This window comes from Gossypium raimondii, chromosome 6, assembly GCF_025698545.1.
Source record: "Gossypium raimondii isolate GPD5lz chromosome 6, ASM2569854v1, whole genome shotgun sequence".
NCBI lineage: Eukaryota > Viridiplantae > Streptophyta > Magnoliopsida > Malvales > Malvaceae > Gossypium > Gossypium raimondii.
Genome location: NC_068570.1, coordinates 11,084,440 through 11,110,193, shown reverse-complemented (window position 1 = coordinate 11,110,193; position 25,754 = coordinate 11,084,440). Strand labels below are relative to the sequence as shown.

The following is a 25,754-nucleotide window of genomic DNA, read 5'->3' as shown; positions in this document are numbered from 1 at the left end:
CATCAAATATGGGCCTGACAATACCCGACAACCCTAATAGTTTTAGGCCTCATACCCGCAATAGTTTATTATTGCGGGATGGCCCATGATCTATATCACCAACTGTGCGTATAAATTTGGAAAAATTTGAAAGCCGGTATTAGCGAGAGAATGGAAGGACCTGAACTCAAGAAGAGGAAAATCCCTAAGCCACCGCCTCGCCGGTAATGTTCTTTATACGCCTCTCTGCGCTCTTGGTTTTTCGTTTTTCTTTTATGTGTTTCTTTCTCTTGAGAAAAATATGCGCATCTGAGTTGCTTGATGCTTGCTTTTTAGAGTGTGTTGGAAAGCATGAGCTTATTCACTGAAATTTTGTTTTTCCCTTTTGGTAAATTGTAAGTTGTCTGCTTGCAAATTCAACTTTTATTTTTAGTGAAGGATGGGATTCCATTTAGAATTCAATTTTCAGCATTTGTTTTGTACTTGGGAATTGATGCATAGGATAAGCTGATAATGGATGGAGAAATTATGTGAATTGGCAAACTAGGGTTTGGGATGAAATTGAAATATTCAAGACAATTTGTTGAGAGCGAGTATCTGCTTTGGACTGTCTCACTCCCTCAACGGAATGTCTTGTTCCTGTGTCGCAGTTCTGTTTCTTGTACTCTGAGCAGAGCCCAAATGCGCTCACGGAGTTTAAAGAGTGCCTCAGTTGGTGAGATACGATTTGCAAGCTCACGAGGGAAGTGTCAATGTTGTGTAAAATATTAATTATGCATATTGTGCCCGTGGGCCAAGTGGTACCATGGATGCGAAGGTTGATGGTTCGAATCCCTTAAGGTGCAGTATGCATAATTAAAATTTTGCACAATACTGACACTTCTCCCGTGAGTTTGCACGTTGTATCTCCACTAGCCGAGGCGATCACCAAACTCTGTGAGCCCCTTTGGGCTCTTCTCCGAGTATGGGAGACAAAACCTTGACACGGAGACAATATCTTCAGTTGAGGGAGTGAGACACTCTAAAGTAGATACTCGGTCTCAACACACTTTTTTCTGTGAAAGAGTTTACAAGTACAATCACAAAAAAATACATGTCCGCATAACTATAATTATAATACAATCGGACGTAAAACCAGAATATACCTGTTTCTTACTAAATAGAAGAAAAGATTTGGTTCTTATTTCATATCCCCTGCCTCAAGTTCCAATCTCACAAGCAATGTGCCAAAGCTTCCACAAGAAAAAGAATGTTAAGCATTCAATCTAAAATATAACATTATAGGCAATCTAGGATTTAAGTAATATGGGATAAACCCACTTTAACAGGCACCCATCCATGTCATGTAGTTGGAGATGGAAGACCCTATCATATTACAAAATTGGAAGAGGTAAAAGACGAGAATAACAAGCAAGAAAAACATTACCAAACTTGTCCTTTAATATCATGTTAAGCATGTAACATAAAGCCAATTGGTAATAGGTGGAAAAGTCTAACTTGAATGTGAGATCATGGACAATCTAAAATTAAACTAATGTGGGATAACACCACTCTAACAAAGAGAACTTAAATTCTTGCCAGTTTGTTGCATCATGTTGTTTCATTCTGTTGTTAAATTGTTCATATGCCATGGCTCATGAAGAATAAACTCATGATGAGTCCTTACTTGGGATTTTATTTTATTTTTGTAGGACTGTTGCTTCACCTGCTTCAAAGACTCTCAAAGATGCAAAACCAACAAGTAGTTCGAGGGTAAAGCCTTTTCTCCTGCTTCTATTCTCATGATGTTTCATTTTTCTACCCTTTTTAAACCTTGTTTAAGTTATAATATGTCTATCCAATCAGATTCCAGGTGTACAAACAAGTGATATTAATAGTTTCAGAATCCAACAAGACAAAAATTTTGCTGTAGCTCAAGCACAACAAGACGGCTGCACCGGAAATTTTATGAAATTTGATTCATGGTATGGGAATTTTCTGGTACCGGTTGTTCCATCACGGGCAGAACTTAACAGATAAGTATTTCTTGTATCATATTAATTTTGATATGATTTTGTTTGCAAACAATGTGACAGTTGTTTAAGTCCTTGCTTTTGCTATATGGATCATAAGATTCTTCTCCGGCTGCTGGTTCTCATTTGTTTGACAACAAGAGATCCAATAGTACTTGTAATCGTGGTATTAGATAGGGATAGCCTAATCAACGAGTTTACCCACTTGATATCTATCTGTTTTACTCCATTTGTTCATTTATTGTCAATTTATCACTCATATTTTTGGCTATAGAACCAATTCCAGGCCTAAATTTTATCTTAGTTTGCCTTTGTATAGGAGTAAAACCAAAACAAATAAGATGAAGCTTAGAAGATATCTGGGTTTAGCTTGCCTTGGATAGTCTTATTCATTTCACTATCAAAGTGAATAGAAAAAGAAAATGATTGCTCTTTTAAATTTGCAAGGTTACAATGTGATCCTCAAGTAGTTGAGTAACAAATTTGTCATTTTCTGAAAAATATATCCTTATTGGAACTTTCACTCAGACTTCCTGAAGATAATTAGATTATGGTAATGAGGAGTAATCAATTTATTGATTTTAAAACAAATATATTTACAATCATATCTCTAATGTATCCCTCAATGTTGCTTTTCATGTATTGTCTACGACCCTTTAATACAAGTATCAATAATGTAATTTTTTTATTCAATTTTTCATGTACAATAAATGAGAAGGAAGGAATTGATTTTAATCTCGATAATGACCCAATTTTTCTTCTTTGTATTGAACGAGTGAGGAAGTTATAGCAGCTTGAGGACTAAATTAAAGAAACGTTTCTATTGAAGCTTTAATAGAAGAATAAATAACATGTCAAAATTTGACAGGATGAGTAAAACAAGATTAGATCTTCTAGGTGAAAAGGAAGGGTTTGGATTGTTAAAGACATTGTTGTAATTGGGCACTTTTGAAACAATATTAATTGATGCATATGCTAGATTTGGCACTCAAATGAATAATATTTGATAAAGTAAAATAATGGTGTAGATATATATACATGTATTCCTGATACAAGTGTAAGATATGAAAGATTCAATGTTATGTTTTTTTAAGGTAATTTATAAGAGGTATCCTAGTTTCTCCGAACCAAGGGCGGGCGCCGGCCGACCACAACTCTGCAGCTATGTGACATATGAGGACCAATTCTCTTATATCTTCTCATTTAATATACATTTATCTTCATATTTTTAATTCTCTCTCTATATAGATTACTATAATCCTTTATGCCATTGAACTATTTATCTCTTCAAGATATGATGCTCAACTTTTGTGCAGGCCTATAGTTTATAGAATCTAATTCCTTTAAGGTAAGTTTGGCTAAAATTATAGATATATTTCAGTTGTTTTTATGTGAACAAATTTGTTTCCTAATGGGGTTTAAGCTTATAAAGATCAGAATAATAACTCATCATTCAACATGACTGTTCAAACTAATGGATTGAAAAGCTCCAATCAATTAGCATAAATGTAAGTCTACATAAGTTTTAATTGATATTAATCATACCTTTTCATCCCTATCCCTTAATAAAACAAATTATTGATACATGTTCGTAACCTGTTATAATGAAGAAAATAGACTTGGTTAATGGCAGGGAAGTTAAGCATTCTTCATTCCCTAATTTGGATATTATATTTGGAGGAAGGAATTTTTTTTCTTGTCAATTTAGTTTAAAAGATAGATGTGCGTTTACAATAAACAATGAAACATATTGTATGAGTTCAAACCTTAATATTTACAATTTTTATTGGTTTTAATAAAAATAAGAAAAAGCAAAAGCACCATTGTAATAATATAATTTAGTCAAAATTTATAAGGTTGTTTTCATAATTTCATCAACTAAGTTGGTGTCATTTGACTTGTGGCACTAGGCTAAGTTTGGGCTTTAATAATAGTAGAGATATACAATTGATAAATATAATAAAGTTTACATAAAATGTTAAAATGTGCAAAATAAATTAAAACAAAACTTTTGTTGGAATGGTAAAGTTAATGTTTTATTGTTTGAAATTTTAATATTTGTAAATTTTATCGATTTTACTAAAAACAATAAAGGTATCATCGTAATAATATTACTTATTCAAAATATGTAAGGTTATTTTCATAATTTAGTAATTGAGTTGGTGTCACTTGAGTCATGACATCAAACTCGCTTGACCTTTAATAATAGTAGAGCTTCTAATGGCTTGGGTTCAAATCTTAATACTTGTATTTTTTTATTGGTTTTATTAAAATAAGAAAAAAGATAAAAATACCCTTTTGATAACATAATTTATTTAAAATGTGTAATATTATTTTCTTAATTTCATCAACTGAATTGGTGTCACTTAACTCCTAATACCAAACTCAGTCAAGGCCTTAATATTAGTAGAGATTTATTAATTAAGTTGGTGTCTCTTGACTTGTGATATCAAACTTAATCAGGGCTTTAATATTAGTAGAGATTTATTAATTGAGTTGGTCTCACTTGACTAGTGACACGAAACTCAATCAGGGCTTTAAATTAGTAGAGATTATCGATATATATACAAAAGACGTGAGAAAAATTGTGTAAAAATATTAAAATGTATAAAATTATCAAAATAAAACTTTGGTTGAAATGGTAAAAAATTTTTATAAATGTTGGTAGCATGAGTTCAAATATCACCATATGTAATTTTTTACTGTTTTATTAAAAAGATAAATGTACCCTCATGATAATATAAATTATTTTATACATGTAATGGCATTTTATAACACCATTAATTAAATTGATGATTGATTTGTTGGGAAAAATTTTGGTTCGAAAACCGTTTTTTACATAGCGAAAAGTTAAAATTGAGTGTGGGTACAAACAAATTTGAATCAAACACAACCATAAATTATTTATTTTACTTTTAGTGGGAAAAAATCTCTTTAATAAAAAGATAGAATTGTTATTCGAAAACAAAATTTATACTTAGAAATAAATTCTCACTATTTTCGGGTAGAACAAAAATATCTCAAAGTTGTGTAAAACTTATTGTGTATTTAGTCCTATCGGTATCATCTATTTATAGAGAGAATAAGTGAACACCTTGTTAAAGTAGTTGAAATCTATTTTATAGAAAAACTTCCTAGTTGAGCTAGGAGAGAGAGGGGCTAATCAGGTGTACTTTCACTCATATGTAATATGACGGGGATTTGATCCTCTCTTATATTGAGTCCAATTATAAGTGCGTTTTGTACTTTTAACCCAATACTTTATAATTCAATCCAACCCAATACTTTATGATTCAATCCAACCCAATACATATTTTCTATTTTCCAAAATAAACATCATAAATTAATTTAAATAAATTAATTCCCCAATTAAATAATTTTTCAACCCGAATTTGATTTTATTAAAATCATGACAACTTTACCATAAAAGAATCTATGAGAAAATATATTTGATTTTTCTACATTCATCAAATTCATTATAACCAAACTTCAATTATTAATTAATTAAATAATAATTTGAAAACTATAAATTATGTAACACCCTAACTTGTCTTCGTCGTCGGATTAGAGTTACGGAGTATTATGGCACATATCAAATCAAATAACATAATAAAACCATTCAAATATTAATTTAAATATCAATATTCAATCCACATATTAAGCATAACTTAAATATACTTACATGCCTTATATCAAACTTACGGGACCTTAAATATAATTTGAAAACAATTAGGGACTAATTTAAAACAAAACAGAAAAATATGAAAATTTTGGAAACAGGGGTCACACAGTCGTGTGATAGAGCCCAGACCATGTGGCTAAAAAATAAGGCCATGTACAATTCGAAATTTGGGTCACACGATCGTGTCGCAACCCGTGTGCCCGCCCGTGTACAAATCGAAATAAGGTCACACAGTCATGTCTTCAGAATGTGTAACAACATGTGACCGTGTGTGATAAACTTGCATCAAAATTAAATAGTCCACATGGCCGTGTGGTGTAATCGTGTGTGGCACACAGCCGTGTGACAACCCATGTCCCAAGCCGTGTGCACCTAAAATAGCTTCCAAAACAAGGCAAACTAAACCAATTTCTTAGGTGCCAAACCAAACCAAAAACAAGCATTCATATACCTTCAAAACACATTCAAACAAGCTAAAAACATACCAAAACATACAATCTAAGTGCCTAACCAATATGCCCTCAATAACACCACATTTTATGCACAAACCAATTCACATTCAAAGCTCACAAATACATACGTTAAACACATGCTAAACTTACCAATTCATACCTTCCATTCATGTTCAATTCTACCACAACCTATCAATTCAGAAGCAGCTTAACCCAAAATGACCAAATCATCTACATATAGACCTTTACAAGCCATATGCCAAAAACATATATATAAATGAGCCCAAATCAAGTTTACACAACATCATTCAAGTATAAAATGCACCACAAATATTAAATATCCAAAACATATACAAGACACATATTACATGCCATATAACCCAAAGTAATCATGTCAAAATCTATCGATAGATATCTGGATAATGTGATCTTCAGGTTGATCAGGTCGCCCAATTCCACAAAAAGTTATCTACAAAGCAACAGGAAAAATGATACGAGTAAGCTTCAATAAAGCTTAGTAAGTTCAACGATCGAAACAATCAGACTTACCTTATAAACATATCAATTATACAATAACAATTAATAAACAATAATCTTGTCAACTACAACCATTTCACAGGTGAGTCTTCATGTTTATACACATATTGTATAATCTGATCAATTAAACTAGATCATTCAATACAAATTCATTTATACATTCAGAAGATCATGTAGACATTTATAAGATTAAATAACGAATCATATAACCATTGAAAATCTGTCCGATGAACGGTATAAACGGATTCGGATATGCGGTTAACTATCCAGAACACATTAGAACACTCAAACGAGTCAAATCAACCGAGAACACACTTGGGCACCAAGTGCCTAGCCCGTAGGCTAACATCCCTCCAAAACACACTTGGGCACCAAATGCCAAGCGCGAAGGCTTTACATCCGCCCCCAATAACACGTCAGAATCATTATAAATATAACACGATAGTCCGCAATAAATGTTGGACTCCGGTATATTCAGTGGACAGTAACAAGTCAGGAATCATCATCACATCGTAAGTCAATCTCATATAGTGCGCAATATAACTTATTGGCATGCCAATTGTATCCTATCTTATGTTCATCCGGGCTCGATACAAGTAATTACATAATATTTTACAAATCAATTACATTTCTCACCTTGAATTAACTTTATGATTATAGCATTTTATAAATATATATGCGTGTTGGGGATCAACACAATTAAGCAACGAACAAGTAAAAAATAGCAGAATAAATTGAGAAATTGAACACACAGATTTAACGTGGAAAAACCCCTCCAAAGAGAATAAAAAACACAGGTAGAGATAATTTTACTATAATGACAAAAAAAACGAAGAGTACAAAAGATGGAGATAAAAACTAAACTCCGAAACTCGAAAATAAGGAACCCTCAAAACGTAAAAACAAAATTCTCCAAAAATGTTATGAATTCTAATATTTTAATGTGTGTATTTTCTAAGGTTTTAAAAGAGCCTATTTATAGGCTAAATTCATAGGTCAAATAATAATAGAATAATCTAGACTAATCTAAGTTCGATTGAAACAAATAAACAGAGATTAACTAGGAGATTATCTCTTAAATTTGATTGAAATATGAGGCGTGCTTAAAAATACGAATATTCAACAAATCATAATCCACAAGTCAAATATAACATTACAAATTATTCTAATTTAAACCGTACGAACTTACAAGGGTTAGATTGCAGAGATAGTAAAAGTTCAAGGTCTAATCAGCAATTATTTGTAATTGCTGATTATTCAACAAATCATAATCCACAAGTCAAATATAACATTACAAATTATTCTAATTTAAACTGTACAAACTTACTAGGGTTAGATTGCATAGATAGTAAAAGTTCAAAGTCTAATCAGCAATTTTCCTTTTTCCCTGATTATCTACTTGTTCTTGATCTATAAAATAGTTTATTTCAACTTATTAGCCTCAATTTCATATAATATTTAATTTGTCGAAACCATTTTTATTTTTAGAAAAAAACAAAAATTAGTTGTCGATGAAAATTGGAAAAATTGGGAGTCGCCACCAATCTTTTATTACGGTGTGATTGGATCACCTGAAAAACGGCTTTGGTCTATGAGTTTTAGAAAAACGGATTCGAGAGTCAGTTACGTACGAGGAAGGATTAGCACCCTTGTAACGCCCAAAAATTGGTACCAAATTGATTAATTAATGTCTTGACGTCGAGAGTTTAAAAAAATGCAATCCTTAATTAAATTATTTATTAAGACCTTCTCATTTTGAAAAAAGAAAAAATATCACACCCAATGCGTTAGGGCACAACATTTTATTCTCTTCACGATGAGCTAGTCAAAAACTCGTGTAATAAAATTTAAGAAAATATCTAGTTGTTTAAAATTTATGAAGAAATCGCAGCCCAATACGTAAGGGCACGATTTCTTAAAATCTCAAACATTCAATATTTTCTTTATTTTTTAAAAAAAATCTTTATCTCGAGAAATCAACGTGTCACATCCAATACGTTAGGACACAACATATTGAATTCCTGATGATAAGTTTTATTTTGTTTAATTAAAGAGCAATCATCGATTGTTAGATTTTACAAAAAAAAATCGGAACCCAATACGTTAGGGCTCAATTTCCTTGAAAAATCCTAAATACGAGTATTATCCCTATTTTGAAAAGTTCTATTTTAAAATCGAGTAAAAAGATGATGTGATGTTATGTTGTATGTATAAATGTCACGATAACAAATACAACAATAATAAATACGATAATGGCATAGAAATAATATAAACAAATAAATAAACGAAACAAATACATAAGGAGAAAAAGTTAATGACTTGCAAATTATTAAATAAACGAGCAAGATAAAAAATTAATGAAACCATAAATAAATAGAAAATAAACCAAAAATATAAAGAATAAAGGTACATGACATATACATTAAAACTATGAAGAATACACATGAATTTATATATATAGAATTTAGATTATAAAATTTATATAAACAAAATACATATTTGTGAAAATAAAGAAGAGTATAGAAATATATATATATATATATATATATATATATATATTATAAAAGATGTATTAAAATATAAGTAGATATTTAAGCATTTTGAAAATAAACAAAAACATATATATACGTGTTTATAAACATAAAAGAATATTTGTTTTTTAAAATATATATATAGATTAAAAATAATAAATACATTATCGAAAATAAATATGTGTATATATATAAATAAAAAATATTAGTTTTTAAAATATAATAATAAATATGTACACAAAAAAATATTCATGTAAAAAATAATTACATATGAAAATTATAAAAAATAAAAATAATTACATTATTAAAATTAATTAATTTTAAGATAAATGTAAAAAAAAAGATTGAATTGAACTGCAAATAAAAAAAATCTGGGGTAAATCCGTAAATAAATAAAGCCCAAAGGACTAAATTGAACGCGCAAATTACATAGAGGGGCTGGAAGGGAAATTTTTCCTTCTCCTCTAAAACGGCGCCGTTCAAAGGGGACTGAATTGAAATTTAAAATAAATTAAAGGGCCAATTTTGAAAAAAAAAACTAATGGTAGAATATTAAAAAGGCGGAGGGGCTAAAAGCGCAATTTATCCCTCCGCATAAAAACACGCGGACCCTAAGGCGGATCGGGTCGGATTCGGGTCGAGTGCTCAAAACGACGCCGTTTTGGGCGTCTGAGGGTTTCCCCAAAACGGTACTGTTTTGGTACCCTATAAAAGCCCCTAACTCTAAAAAAATTTATTTCAAAACCGATTTAAAAAAAAACAAAAAAAAACCTTTAAAAAAAACTCTCCCTCCCCCAGTCCGTCCAGCCTATAGTCCGGTCATCGGTCGATCACCGGCCACCGCGCCGGCCGCCGATCTCCTGCGTCGGCACCACCGTCTGTGGCGGCCGAAAAAGGGGAAAAACCCCTACTCAGTTCCTTCGGTCTCTTTAGGCCCAAATCTGGGCTCAAAATCCCCAAAATATCAACAAAATCCTCAAAGCAAACAAGAAACCTTTCGGTTTCAGGCCACCGTTCCTCGGGGGTGGCTCCCTCGACCGTCTCAACGACGTTTCAGACCCGAACGAAGGTGAGTCTTTTACTTTTTTTTAATTTTATATCAGTATATAAAAAAAATAAAAAGAAAATAAATAGTAAAACGAAAATGTATATCAACCTTTGGTTTCGATTGACTCTCTATTTGCTGTGAAAATACTTGTTTTTTTTATTTATTTTTCGAATCTGGATTCGGGATCCTTATTACAGTGTATTGAGTTTGCTTTTATAGCAAACAATAAAACAAGAAAAGTAAACAAAATCTTCTGGTATCTTGCTTGATTCATGATTTCAAAGATTTTTCTTGCCGTATTCTGTTTTGTTTCCTTCCTTGTTGCGCAGGTATGAAGATTGTGCGGAGATTCGGGGGCATGGTTGCGGCTGCCAAAGTTTACCCTAGATCTCTAGGGTTTCTGAAATTGTTCTTGGGCCTGGGGGTTAATTTTGGGTCATTCGTTATTGTATTTTGTTTTGGGTTTGGGCCCAAAAAAACTATTGTATTTGGACTGTTTAGCTTCATGTAGGCCGGGCAAATTTGGCCCATTACACAATTTAGTGCATATGATTTCCTATTTACAATTTTCACATTTGCCCCAAACTTTTATACTTTATTCAATTTAGTATTAATATTAAAATGAGTCTATTTTCACAATTAATTCATAAACCCAATTTTTACCAAACCTTTAACCATATAAAAGCAACCCTTAAATTCTGAAATTTTTCAACAAAACCCTTCCAAAATTCACATGCTTTTAATTAAATCCTTTAACTTAAAAACTATACAAATTACTTTACAAACTAGTTCAAATTCACTACCAAGCAAAAACAAAATGGTAAATTTTCCAAAATTTGATAACTTCACAAATTAACCCTGAACTAGATAGTTTAAGTTACAATGATTTCATAAATATAAAATTTACAAGAAATCGACAAAATAACACTTACATGCAATCGCCAAACAAATAGAATGCTTCAAGCTTTAATTTCCATGATTTCGATCACAAGAGATAAAAGAAGAAGATGATGTTTTTTTTTTTATGTTTTAAGTTTTATTTATTTTATTTTAACTTTATTTTAATTGAAATTTCATTATAAAATCACCTAATGTCGGTCCCTATCACAAATTATGGTCTAATTCGTAAAGATCCTCTCACTTTAACTATTTAAACATTTTAGTTAATAATAATCAATACCAATTAATTTTTACCACTTTTACGATTTAATCATTTTTCTAATTAGCTATCAAATCACTAAAATTTTCGGACCAAACTTCAATATATCTATATAATCACTCCGTAAATATTTTATAAAAATATTTATTATGGGTTCGATTTATAGAAACAAGGTTCCGATACCTCATTTTCTAAAACCACTTGATTTTAAGGACAAACCACTTGTACTTAACTATATATTCAAATAGCAAAAATTATCCGATAACAATTCTATATAATACTATATTTGACTCGTAAATATTAAATAATAATATTTATGGACTCATTCGTCGGATTTGTGATCCCGAAATCACTATTTTTGACCCCATTGAAAAACAGGTTGTTGCAAATTAATTCTCAAACCATTTCCATACTTAGTAAGAAAATCACCTTCATTTCTGAATGTTTCCCATTTCTATCCATTTCTGTTAATTTGATTCAACATGCAGTTCATTTCTGATTTCAACAAGATAGCGGAGGGACCGATTGAATATATGTGATTAGGGCTCAAATGATTTATAATTAAGTTCCAACTTTTCACCGCTTATTAATTATAAACTAATTTAGTAATGAAGTCATTCCACTATAGTATCGTGACTGAGCTCTCCCTTATGACATATCATTACGAAAGCAACTCGATCGATGCTCATCCAATAACCTTGTCATAAGTGTGTTACCCTCATTGGATATCCTTAATCTCTTAGGGATAAATCCGATTTGTCCGGTTCGATTGTATAAATTTAAAAAAAATAGAGAAATAGATTCAACTATTGATTTGACATGTTCGATCGATTCAATTGATTCACAAGTCAACCAATCTGACCCCTTATTCTAAACCAGTATCTCAATCGATTTCTAATCCAATTAGTTTGATTGACTAATTCAATTCAGTTCTGAAAATAGTGAGAGATAAATAACTTCATCCAATACTTGTAAAAAGTTATGAATTAGTGGAATTACATTAATAATTACTAGTGAAGATTTTCAAAATTTTTTATTTTTATTATTTTTATAGTTTTACATTTTTAAAAAATGTATCCACACTCTATTAAGACTTTGTTTATAATTGAGATCGAAAATTACTTTTCAACTCAAACTTTAATTTTAAACTAAAATTTTGATAAAAAAACTTTTTAACCAATCATTGATTTCAAATGGGATTTTAACCCAAGTCAAAAAGCCAAAAATTTTAGCTTTTGGCTTTTGAAAAATGCTTTTTAATAAAGTTATCTTTTATCCGCCATTAAATCTTCTACTTTACAACATTTTGTTTACAATTATCATTTTATTTCTCAATAATATTTTTTACAAAGAATAGTAAATACTTTCAAATTCTTTTTAGAAACATTTTTTCATAAAACTTTTACCTCAATGATAAATCGAGGTAAGTAGTAACCACATATATCTAGAAGTTCATATTTCCTTATAAATAAGTGTTTAATTGCTTGTGATCTCTAATTAAGAGAAGTGATTGTATAAAGCTGTGATTCCACGTCATCCATATTCATTTTCAATAGAATAAGAGAATGTCAAATCAAATTTTATATAATCAAGAGAAAATTCTGATTTGTCACTTTTCTATTGAATACGAATATAAACAACATACAATCACAATTTTATATAATCATTTAATCTCCAACAAAATAATAAAGCAAAGAAAGGAGATCATCCAAACCATGTGGCTTAGTGAAATTGGGTGACTAATAAAACCACCAAGTTGGCAACAACATTTATGAATCCCAGATTGATGTAGTTGTACTTATTTCCAACCATGGATTAACTCATTCTAATCCCCACTTTTATCTTGAGTTACACAAAGGAGAGATTCCTAAATATCATAAACCTGACACCTGTCCACTCATGTCTTCATTAAATTTAATACATCACATTGGAATGGAAAGGTCATTATCGTAATTTAAAACCACTCCTCACTTTTAAATATCTTCTTCTTCTTTGTATTTTTATTTATTTTATGCCAAATAACAAAATAATTACATCTTCTTCCTTTTATGGTCACTTTTCTCTTTGCTTTTTTTAAACAAATGAAAGCCGCTTCATTGCAGAAGCAAAGCCAGTAACTACTACAAATATATTGAATTTTCCAATAAAGAGACAATTAAAAATTCAGTCATCTAGACCTTCCCTCCTTTTGTTTTTTTTCTTTTTAAATCCAAGTTAGTGAAACTTGGATTGTTTTTTTTCTTTTGGGGGAGTATCCGTACAACTCTGAAAGTACTTTTTTTTCCTCTTGTTTGATTGGTGTTGCGGTGGTGATGGGGAAAGTGGCAGTAGGGGCGGCGGTGGTGTGCGCGGCGGCTGTGTGTGCAGCAGCGGCGCTGGTGGTGCGTCACAGGATGAAGAGTTCGGGGAAGTGGGCCCGGGCGCTGTCTATACTGAAGGAGTTTGAGGAAAAGTGTGGGACCCCAAGTTCGAATCTTAAACAGGTGGCTGATGCCATGACCGTTGAGATGCACGCCGGGCTCGCGTCAGAGGGTGGCAGCAAGCTCAAGATGATCATCAGCTATGTACATAATCTCCCCACTGGGTAACTTAACCATTCAACTTTTATTGTTCTTTCCTTAAAATTTTAAGTTCCAATACTTCTGGAATTCTCTTGATTGATCAACTCTGATTATGAGCTCTATTTCAAAATTTAAAAAAAAGAGAGGAAAATTTGTAGAAAAGTTTAATTCATGATTGACATTCAACTAGTTTGTGAGATGAAAAAGCTTTAGAGATTAGTGGTTTTGATTTTACTCACACTGTGGTCCATTCGGATTTGCTGTTAAGGAGATTGATAATTCATTAGATGCCCTGAATTGAACTTTCTATACCCAAAGGGTAAAAATTTAGTAGTTTCGAAATTTACTTTGAGTAACTGATGTGTTGGATTCCACTTATGATGGCTTTTGTTGTGTTATCAACACTGCATGCTTATCAACTTTATGCTTGTTTTGTTCTAAAGATGATTTATGGGTTAGTTTTTTCTACAAACAAGTGCTGCTTTTAGTATTCTTGTTTGTCCCATCAATATCTACCTTTTTGCTTTCAATTCATGGGATAGAAATAACTCACCTTTTCATCTTTAGCTTACCTTCCAAAACCTTTGATACCTTTTTTACTTATCAAGTTTATTTGGGGTTGTGGGTTATAGTTGCTTTCCTTTGCATTCTACTCCATGCTTCCTGCCTTCATTCTATCTCTACGTGCTGATGTCAAATATAGATATTAGAGTGGGTTGCCACAGATTCTATGTTTCTCCTACTTCCCCTTTTTCTTTTAGCTACCCACCTATATTTAATACTCATGTGAGATGTACATCCAAATATTGGTACCCTATATGATTTTCCTACCACTTTCTAAATACATCGGGAACGAAATTGAACATACCATGGATTAATGTTGCACACATGCACATGGATGGAACTAAATAGAAGGTGAGGGGCCAAATTTCTTTTTCCTTTAACATGTAATACTAAATATTCTAACTTTATACATATAATGTTTATAAATTTAAACATGAATTGGTCCCAATTAAATTTGTAATTTGGAACATGATTGACCCCAATTCAAATACAACTCACTTTTTAAAACCAATTAGATTCAAGTTAAATTTCATTTTATTTCTAACTTATATTTTTTCCCCAAAAACACTTCTATTTGTTTACTTTGTTCTAAAAGCTTTAAAAAAAGAGTTAAAAGCTTTCCCATTTATTTAAAAAAATTCCAGTCAAAACAAATGTTAAACTCTACAAGTATTTGGTGCTGACAGACAACAAGGTAATAACAAATAGTGATTTTAAGTCCTAACAGAGGTTTAATTTTTTTATTTATTGTATTGGAAGAACCAATGAGTCTAGGTTGTTGCCCTTAGAAGATTTGGGTGGTGATCTATTTATTTGTATATATTATTTAAATCTTTATATATTTTAAAATTATTTATTTAGATTTTTTTCTCTTACTTCTTTGTTTGTTAGGTTTTTTTTATTTTTATTTTATAAATGAAATATCATCTATAGTCAGCACTTCTTAGTAAGTCTAGAGACAAATTTTAAACCAATTGGGTTAGTTTACTATTGAGGTTGAAAAGTATTCTTGAAAAATATTGTGAAAAAGTGCTTTTGAAAAATTTATTAGTGTTTACCATTGCTGTCAAAAAGTGATTTTGAGAAGATAAAATATTAATTTTAAGACATGATGTTGTAAAGTAAAAGATTTAATGGGAGGATAAAAAGGTAACTTCATTGAAAAGTACTTTCCAAAAGCCAAAAGTTAAAAATTTTAACTTGGTTAAAATCCCAGTTCAAAATCAAGGTTTGGTTTGAAAAGTTGTTTGTTTATCAAATTTTTCTATTTGGAATCAAGATTTGGATTAAAAAATGTTTTTCAACTTAAATGGTAAACGAAGTCTAAGTACTCTTGAAAAAGGAAAACAAATAGCTTAAGTTTAAAGTTTTGAAAAAGGATTAATATACTATTTGGTACTTGAGTTTAGGTTCAATGTTCAAATTGGTACCTGAATTTGGTTTCAATATTCAATTTGGTACCTAAACCAAACATCATCATGTGACCCAATTGAATATTTGGCATGTGTTCTACTAAAACACATATATACTTAATTGGAAAAAAAACTCAAGTACTAAATTGAACATTGAAACTAAACTCAGGTACCAAATAGAATATTAACCAAAAAAATTATAAGTTTCAATCCTTCCGTTAACTAAAAAAGCCTCCTAATTCAAAATGAACACTAAACTGTGTAAGTATTTATTGATGAGACTCAACAAAACAAGGACAAATTGTGATTTCAATTTATATTTGGCCCAAAATGTTTGATACTGGTTCCGTCGTTGCATGTACCGATGTCCGAGTCTAAGTAACATGGTTTTGACATATAAGCAACCCAAATATCTTTTGCTTTCTATTTGTGGGATAAATAACTTATTTTACATATAGTTTATCTTCTAAGGCTTTGAAGTTTTTTGTCAAAGCCTCCTAATTATAAGTTTCTATTTGTGTTCTGGTTCTTGGTTTTAGATGCCCTCTTTACTGTTATTTGTCAAAGTTTTTTAAGATGAAAATTCTCTTTTCCATGGTGCCTAACTTCATTCTATGTGTACTTTGTATTATGATGATTTGCTGCTCAAAATGTTTTTCAGAAAGATAATAGAGTGGGTTTGCCATTAACACTATGTTGCTCTGACTTGTCGTTTTCCTTTAAGTACTTATATTCAACGCCTGTGTCTGAACCACATTTGGACATTGGTATGGGGATATAATCCTCCAAGTGCTCTCCAAATACATGGAAATCTTTTGAAAAAATTGGACATACCCACTGTGTTGCATGCATACCCGTGTCCAACACTCGCAACGAGTTTGAATAATACAGTTTTGATATATAAGCAACCCAAATAAACTTGTTTGATGTGGAGAATTTCTTGATTTTCCAAGTTTCAGGAATATTCGTTTCATTATTGTTTTAACTTTTAGTTAAGTTTTGCTGCTGAACTATGTATAGTGGGTGATAATTGCGAAAGAATTTACTTACTATCATGAAAGAAGTTGCTTTGCAAGGATGATTGGTAAAGTTGACTTCACAAATAAACCTTTTTTTTTCATTGGATTGTGCCATAAACTATCATATAAATATTCAAGAGAGAAGTAATTCTTATAAATGGATTCCTATGAACATAATTCCTAACAAGAAAAAGGAAGTTGCTAAGCTGTTATACAAATTTTGCATGGTGTGAAATATTATGTTTCTAGATTTACATGTTTGCATGAAAGCGGAGCTAAGTGTTTGTCATGTGTCCATGTTTAACTTGGCAGTGATGAGAAAGGGCTGTTTTATGCCCTTGACCTTGGTGGCACAAATTTCCGTGTTCTGCGTGTGCACTTAGGTGGTAAAGAAAGCCGTGTTGTTAAGCAGGAATTTGAGGAAGTTTCTATTCCTGCGCATTTGATGACTGGATCTTCAGATGTGAGACCCTTCTCGATCCCACCTATCAATATATAACACTGCCTATATTTGTTCATTCTCTGAAATTCTTTATATGATGTGATTGCAGGAATTATTTGATTACATTGCTTCAGCTCTTGCAAAATTTGTTGCTACGGAAAGTGACAGTCAACATGTTTCACCTGGTAGACAAAGGGAGCTGGGGTTCACTTTCTCATTTCCTGTTAGGCAAACATCAATATCATCAGGGACTCTTATAAAATGGACAAAGGGCTTTTCAGTAGAAGATACAGTTAATTCTAATAACCTTGACTCCAATTTGGCAGCTTTTTATGGTTGTTTGTAATGTGGTTGTTAATTTCCTTTCGTTCTGTTATCTGCTACATCCCTGCCATTAATATTATTAATTTTCTTTTAAATTTCCAAAGCATGTGGCATGCTGACCTTGGTCTTTTCCCCTCTTCTTAAGAAGCTAAATATTTTGTGCTTAAGGGCTACATATATACCCTGGAACTAAGATGCCGGTGAAGTGATAGTTTCAGATAAATACTTTAGGATCTGGCCTGGCCTATATATCTCTGATCAATCCCTTATTGTGTACCAACAGTTAAATTTGGCATTTAACTATTTTATGCACAACCTGAGAGGACACGTTCTTGCTAGAGATGCTCCAGAAAGCATACACGAGGACCTTTAAAATTTTATGTTACAGAGTTTTTTCTTTTTAATGCATTACAATGCCTATAACTACTGGAGTTCTATATCCTTAATGTTTTTTTCTTGGCTGATGCAAGTAGGTTGGACAAGATGTTGTTGGAGAATTGACCAAAGCAATCGAAAGGGCTGGCCTTGACATGCGTGTGGCAGTTTTGGTGCGTCTAATTTTGTTCTGCTGTTGCGCATTTTGCACAGTTTGTCTTGTTTAACATAGATGGATGCCATCTGGTGCTTTTACTTGGATACATGTTTGAGTTAATATCTCTAATTCTCTAATGGATTTTGCAGGTCAATGATACAGTCGGCACATTGGCTGGTGGTAGATACAACAACCCAGATGTTGCTGCTGCCGTGATATTAGGTACTGGCACAAACGCAGCTTATGTAGAGCACGCCCATGCAATCCCCAAATGGCACGGTCTTCTACCTAAATCGGGGGAGATGGTAAGTAGTATTAGTGTACCGTTACATATGTTCACTGCTTCTGTTAATGTTTGATTGAATAGACTTAGAATCGACCTTGTTATCAACTTCTTCCATGTTATTTGTGAAATGTTCTTGTGATTCTTATTACTGTTTCTGTCTAGAGTTTTAAAACCTCTCCATTTCTGCAGGTTATCAACATGGAATGGGGTAACTTTCGGTCTTCAAACCTTCCACTAACAGAATATGACCAAGCACTTGATGCTGGGAGTCTAAACCCTGGAGAACAGGTCACTTTCTTCGGTCCAAGTTGCTTGTTCCAACTTATTAACTTTTGTATATGCTAGATGTAACTTTATCAACTACTTTTCCCAGATTTTCGAGAAAATGATATCTGGTATGTATTTGGGAGAGATTGTACGTAGAGTTTTGTGCAAGATGGCTGAAGAAGCTGCCATTTTTGGTGATACTGTCCCACCAAAGTTGAAAATTCCTTTCATACTTAGGTATGCCTTGATATCACGGTCCCCAGTTAACACTCATTATGTAGATTAGAATAAATTTCTCATGTTTCATATTTTGCAATGGAACTTAGATGGATTAGTTGTCTAATGGCTTCTGCAATCTTTAGTTGTAAACTCATCATTTGTCACCAATACTAAATCTTCAGAGTGCCTATTACTGGATCCTTAACCCATCCCAATTATTACCTGATCTTATCCAGTTTGGTTTAATTGTTTGTTTAGTTACAAAATATAGGTGGTTCATACGTTCTTCATGGAAGATAACTGTTTTGCGATACATTAAACATATCAGGCTTTGCTTTTAGCCTGATGAGCATTTTGAGAGTCGTTGACGCTTATCTGTTAAATCTGCAGAACCCCTAACACATCTGCAATGCATCATGACACATCTCCAGATCTGAAAGTGGTCGCCACCAAACTTAAGGATATATTAGAGGTAGAATATGTTAGTACTTTGTTGTATGAATGCATACTTTTCTATTAATCCTTTTGGTTGTCTTCACTTTCTCTTCTTAATGCTTGTATTTAATGTTTTAGAATTTGGAAACAAAGAAAAGAAAAGAGTGGAAAGGAACTTAACTTAATTCGCAATACCCCTTTTAGGAAATATTTAAGACTATGGAAAGAATTCTCTTCTTAAAGGAAATAAGTTTTTACATGAGAGTAAATGAGATTTTTATCATGTGAATTCATTGCTTTTATTAGGTTTTCATATGTTTAAGTTGTCTATTCTTTGCTTTATTTCAGATATCAAATACCTCTTTGAAATTGAGGAAGCTTATTGTTGAGGTGTGTGACATTGTTGCTACTCGTGGTGCTCGCCTATCTGCTGCTGGAATCGTGGGTATCCTCAAGAAATTAGGAAGAGACACAGTGAAAGATGGTGAAAAGCAGAAGTCAGTGGTAGCTTTAGACGGCGGGTTGTATGAGCACTACACTAAATTCAGAACCTGCATGGAGAACACCCTCTGGGAATTGCTAGGAGAAGAAGCCTCCGAGAACATTGCTGTTGAGCACTCCATGGATGGGTCTGGCATTGGGGCAGCCCTCCTGGCAGCCTCTCACTCCCAATACATTGAAGTTGAGGAACCCTGAAGATGGTTGAAGTGTAGGTAGGTTAAAGAATCACAGCTATTCGGAATTTCACTTTCCTCTTTCTTCTTTCAGTTTTTTCAGCTTTTGCATTCGTAGTCCACACTCATCCCAAGTTATGGTCTCTTTGATGCCAGCAAATGTGTAAGTTATGGTGATCCGGGGTGTCTAATCAAGCAACGATCAAATGTCATGAGTGGCTGATAGTAAACCAAGGAACTTTGGTCATCGATCCCTAAACTGGTTCTGAAAAGAAATGTAATGTATGGTTAGAGAGGTCCAAGGAGTGAAATCGCTGCGTAATAATAATTTTATCAACATTTTGAGGTTTGGGTCATTAGATGTTTCATGGTCGGCTACGTATCTTTTGGAAAACTTGAGCCAATGACGATACTAAAACTGCCAACGACACTACTTTTCTCAGTACAGATCCCACCCCTGCCAACTCCTTACCGAAAGATTGCTTTTGTGAGATGTTGTTAGGGTCTTACAAGGTAAAAAATCCTTTAGTTTCAAGCGATGGTCCGCTTCCTGTTATTAGACAGATAAACCTTTTTGAATCGAGTGCCTGTATACATGCACTTGTGTCTCACAACAATGGCAGGCATTAAAACTGAAAACCGAATGTGCGCGCTACCCATTTCTAAACATTGTAACATTGAAGAGATAGCATTGCCCTCTTATTGCAGAACATGTCTTCCATAGCCCTTCCACTCGGAATTGATAATTATTTCAAGTAGAGAAGGGAAAAAAAGTCTATAAACTACAGATGGTTCATCATTCACAGCAATTATAGCAGCAAAAACCATAAAATGGGGACTGTAAATGGTAGCATATCAAAGCAATCAGCTACCAAAATTAAGTTGAACAACTGAAGACTGAAACCAACCATCACATAGCATAGTTTTAAGTTTGGCATAGTATCTAATAGGGTTCGTCAATGTAGTATTACTAGAAATTAACAGTTTACCAGGTTTAAGAACCAAGGGTCGCGTTGTTAAGCCTCTCCAGAGCCAAAATCAGAGCTTGGGTTCCCAAATTCCCTTCCCCATGAGCCTTAAGCGACAAATAAAGCTGTTGAGCCAAAGCCAGACCGGGCAAAGCAAGTCCCATGTTTTGACATTCCTTTAAACAAATCCCCAAATCCTTAACAAAATGGTTCACGAAGAAACCAGGATCGAAGTCCCTCTTCAAAATCCTGCTCCCGTACAAATCCAACGACTTTGAGCCAGCTGCCCCGGTCGATATCGCATCCAAAAACGACGCCACATTCAGCCCTGCTTTGTGGGCGTAAATAATTCCTTCCACTAATCCCACCATCGTCGATGCTATGGTGATTTGGTTAGCTAATTTCGCGAATTGGCCTTTCCCGCTAGGCCCCATGTAGTTAACTTTTCCCATGAGGGTAAAGATGGGGTTTAGGCGGTTGACAATGGCTTCGTCTCCCCCAGCGAATATCGCGAGTGTCCCGTTCTTGGCACCTCGGTCGCCGCCAGAGACGGGCGCGTCGATTGAGGAGCAGTTCTTGGAAGATGCAGCGGTGGATATTTCGACGGCGAGAGAAGGCTCCGATGTTGTCATGTCAACGAGTATGCCGCCGGGACGGAGGCCAGAGAGGGCTCCGTTAACGGGATCGAGTAGGACTTGGAGGACGTCGGAAGGGTAACCGACGATGGAGAAAACGACATCGGATTGGGCGGCAAGGTCGTGAGGTGTTTGGGCTAGGCGGGCACCCATGTCAACGAGGTGTTGGGCTTTGGAAAGGGTACGGTTGAAGACGGTGAGAGAGTAGCCAGCGTTGATTAGATGAGCACACATGGATCGACCCATGACGCCAGTCCCAATCCATCCAAGGCGAGTGTTGGATGGGTTAATGGGACCGGCAGCGGTGGAGGTGGCCATGCTGCGGAGGAGAAAGGTGAGGTGAGGAGTAGATGACGATTGAGAATGGGGAAAGTATCGTGAGAGTGAGCCAAGTAGATAGGACAGTGATCGCATTTTATCTTTTATGCGAAATTATCTAATCTTATTATAACCCTTTTTATGATTGTGCGACATAATTTTATATTTATTTAAATTTTTTTAATTTTGAGAATTAGGGCACTACCTACCCTTATATTCGCATCAGGTTGGTTCCAACTTCAACCTAGTAAAGTGTAGGGTATAGTCAGTCACACAAAGGAAGCAACAGTAGTAAGCCCATGCGGTCAATTGTTTGGGGGCAGCCGAAGGAGGATTTTTTGGAAGGCCCAGAGTTTGCCGGTTAGCAAGTAGGTCTAAGCCCATGGCTCCAAGTAGGAGGCCTGCTAGAAAACTTCCGAAAACAGAGTATGTATAAGTAAGGTATTAAATACTACTACAACAATAAATTGATTGAATCTTAAATCAATTAGCGTGAATATCATTTTCAATGCAAGAGGACGTAGGTTTAAGCTCGTTGAAACGCATTATCCAAATATTTATGAGTTGGGGAGGGGTTAAGACTTTTAACAAAAAATAAACATGAGATATAGTGCGGTGGTTACTTATCTTATCCTTTTAACTTTGAGATTGGAGGTTTGATTTTTGCCTATCAAAATGAAACATATTTCATAGTTAGATTTTTACCTCTTTGGAGAACACCCACAACAAACAAAAAATATAATAATCTTCGCATTCTTTATGAATTTACTTAATCTATTATAATTTGATTTTTGTTTAATATAGTTTTTGAAATGGGTATATTTAATCCTGAATTTAACATTTTGTTTTAATTTCGTTTGACATGTATATTTTTAGATAGTGATAGAAACTATAGTAAAGGACTAAAGCCATACAAAATGCCTGTTTTATAAAATTTTTTTTTTTTTGAGAAAGGCCTGTTTTATAAAATTTGACTAAACAAAATAGAGGCCAAAAAGAACTTGGGAGGAGCTAGATGGAATCCATCACAAGATCTAAATTCTAGGGCAGAATGTGGAACTAAGCCTGCTTGAAATTTCCTTTGGATTTGTTGAAAACCCCTTTTTTTCCCAGGTTTGTAAATCAAAGTACAACTTAGATGTAAATATGGAATGGGTTGGGGGAGGAGGTCCTTTTTGTAAGGTGTTGGATTTGGATAGACCTTTTATGGAATGAAAATCAATCAACTACCAATTCACAGCATCAAGATTGGAAGGTTGATAGCGGAATAAGTGTACAAGGCAACAACATGACATCTAGCTGTTTTGCTTGGATTGGTCCCCTTCTAAAATCGGCATTTTCCCCAATACTCATTATCGATGGTTACCTCACCTTGGTCCCTCTTCTTCCTCCCCTTCTTTTTTTAACTCATTATCTCAACTCGCTTCTTTTCCTTTTTAGGTTTAATGTAATTTTTAGTTCATCAACTTGATAATTAGATCTATTTTGTTGTTTATATTTTTTTGCTTCACTTTGATATTTGAACTTTCATTAAATAAAATAACGTAATACTATTATTAGTTGAAAATTAAAATATATATAATTTAATTTTTTTTAATTATAATTTTTTAAAGTTTTAGATAGTGATGTTACATATCCTCATAACTTCATGTTATTACACTTTTATAAAATCTAAATTTAATATCTAAAATGAAAAACTGTCAAATTCAAGGCTAAATAAGGTATATATGTCTTTTTTTTATTTGACCTTTTAGGCCATCTATTTTTCTTGAAATTTAGGGAAATAAGTCGTTTTTGGAGAAAAAGTGTGAAAGCGTGTTCAGTTGGGCGCACTTTCACACTCTCTCTCCTTGACTATTTTTAGAGTTAGGGTTAAAGTTTTAGGAGTGAAGCCATGAAAGTTTATTGGTAGATTTGAGGAGTCGGGGATGCGATAACATGACTCATAACACATACATTTCATATGTCATGTTAAGATAGTACCATTACCTTATAAACCCTCCCATGAAAATAAGGTTTCGGGGTGACAGTGCTTGATTCGGTCATGGGTCAAAGTCTAAGTGGAGGTCTCAGCCGACAATCGTGATACGGTCATGGGTTCGAGTGTAACTAGAGGCTAGTTAACGGTCGTTATGTGGTCATGAGTTCAAGCTTTTTGGATACCTACAAATTATGCCTTACATATGCCATACATAATATTGAAGCCATAATCATAGGGAAAAACAAAGGATTTTTCGGTGTAATTAACGTAATTGTTTTCTATATTTTTAGGCAGCCGATATCTTTAACCTTTCTTTCTTATCCAAAGGCTGAAACTGAGGTGGACACATGAGGATTCTTAAGAGGAGAGCGGATGTTTCGACAGAAGTAGAGGTCAAACTCGGGTTGGCGCAAAAGCAGTTGTGGTTATTAAGGGGTTGTTTAATAACAACAATCATTGTCACCCAGAAAGAAGTATCACTTTTACTCCACTAAAACAACCGCTCATCTCTTGAGGGTCTTTCTGTGTCCATGGCGGTGCCAACCTTTGCATAAGAAAGAAGGTCAAAGATATTGATTGCGTGAAAATAGAGAAAAGAATTACGTCGATTATAGCTGAAAGCCCTACAGTTCTTCCTTATGATTATGACCTCAAACTTATGTATGGTACTTTTAAGGTAACATTTTTGGGTATTTAAAAAGTTTGAGCTTGTGGTTGCGTAACGATCGTCAACTGGCTCCTCCACTATACTCCAATCTATGATCGCATAACGACCATTGATTAAGACCTTTACATAGACTTCCACCTGTGACTGTACAAAGTAAAGTGACCCCGGAACCCAACTTTCACGGGATAGATTTTTGAGGTAATAGTCTCATCTCGACAAGATATAAGAAATGTGTGTTTCAGAGTGATATCGTCTCTATCTTTTTTGTCTTCACCTTTACCATCGTGTTCATCTTTATCTTTACCGTCGTGTTCATCTTCAAATGCATTATCTCAACCCTCGTCTTTGTTTTCATCTCTATCGCCTTCTTTCGTGCTTGAGTGCGATACTACCTTAAGCTCATATCATGTGTCTTCCACTCCACGAGAAAGTGGTTGTGCCGCTGACCCACCTCGATAAAACAATAACGTGGTCGGTGTTTGTGACACTATCGGTGAATCACCGTACAATATACGGTGACATTGACTAGGGCATCAATATTGGTATCAATGACGGTATTGGTGCCCCCATCGATAACGGTACTACTGTCGACATTTGGCTCGGTGTTTGTGTCAACATTGACATCGACATGGGGGAGTAGGATGATGGGGACAGAGGTGCCTTGAAATATGTACTTCGATAGGGGTAAAAGTAGGGCGCTGCAATGGTGCACAGTGTGGTGCTTCTGAAAAAACACGAGGTTAGTGAAATGAATAAAATAAGTGGAATAAACTGATTGGGATGTGGCGTAAACATCGATAGCATTTATTGGGTCGGAGTCGGTGACAAACCCGTCGCGGCACTTTTTTCAGACCTACGCTGCTGGGATTCTCGTCGTTGCCTCTTCTAACAAAGTTGCCTACTCTTTGCCTCCATCGATAACAGATACAACTTGTCAGCGACTCTAAACCAGGGCATGTACTCCAAACAGGTTGTCATGTCCAATAAGATAAATGGTTCATGGATGGGTAAAAATCTCATCCCACATCCCAAATGTTGATATACTCTTTA

General features: G+C 33.7%; 3 protein-coding genes across 4 annotated transcripts; 2 read left to right on the top strand and 1 right to left on the bottom strand.

Annotated features, from left to right (window-relative positions):
- The first annotated feature begins 85 nt into the window (after nucleotides 1–85).
- On the top strand, nucleotides 86–2,430 carry LOC105774564 (uncharacterized). The gene is made up of 3 exons (XM_012597097.2): nucleotides 86–203; nucleotides 1,671–1,731; nucleotides 1,825–2,430. Exons 1-3 carry the CDS (start codon nucleotides 151–153, stop codon nucleotides 1,996–1,998), a joined length of 288 nt encoding a protein of 95 aa, XP_012452551.1. The 5' UTR covers nucleotides 86–150; the 3' UTR covers nucleotides 1,999–2,430.
- Nucleotides 2,431–13,414: 10,984 nt separating this feature from the next.
- LOC105772824 (hexokinase-1) lies at nucleotides 13,415–20,845 on the top strand. 2 transcript variants are annotated; one of them, XM_012594290.2, is made up of 10 exons: nucleotides 13,415–13,984; nucleotides 17,269–17,419; nucleotides 17,508–17,690; nucleotides 18,196–18,270; nucleotides 18,404–18,559; nucleotides 18,730–18,828; nucleotides 18,914–19,044; nucleotides 19,417–19,498; nucleotides 19,810–20,174; nucleotides 20,292–20,845. In XM_012594290.2, exons 1-9 carry the CDS (start codon nucleotides 13,713–13,715, stop codon nucleotides 20,155–20,157), a joined length of 1,497 nt encoding a protein of 498 aa, XP_012449744.1. In that variant the 5' UTR covers nucleotides 13,415–13,712; the 3' UTR covers nucleotides 20,158–20,174; nucleotides 20,292–20,845. The 2 variants fall into 2 exon arrangements, with proteins under 2 accessions (XP_012449744.1, XP_012449742.1); XM_012594288.2 differs by having other exon boundaries at nucleotides 19,810–20,845.
- LOC105772825 (probable 3-hydroxyisobutyrate dehydrogenase-like 1, mitochondrial) lies at nucleotides 19,638–22,219 on the bottom strand. Its single transcript, XM_052633005.1, has 2 exons — nucleotides 21,125–22,219; nucleotides 19,638–20,400 (listed from the first exon to the last, which is right to left on the bottom strand). Exon 1 carries the CDS (start codon nucleotides 22,150–22,152, stop codon nucleotides 21,130–21,132), a length of 1,023 nt encoding a protein of 340 aa, XP_052488965.1. The 5' UTR covers nucleotides 22,153–22,219; the 3' UTR covers nucleotides 19,638–20,400; nucleotides 21,125–21,129.
- Nucleotides 22,220–25,754: the final 3,535 nt, after the last annotated feature.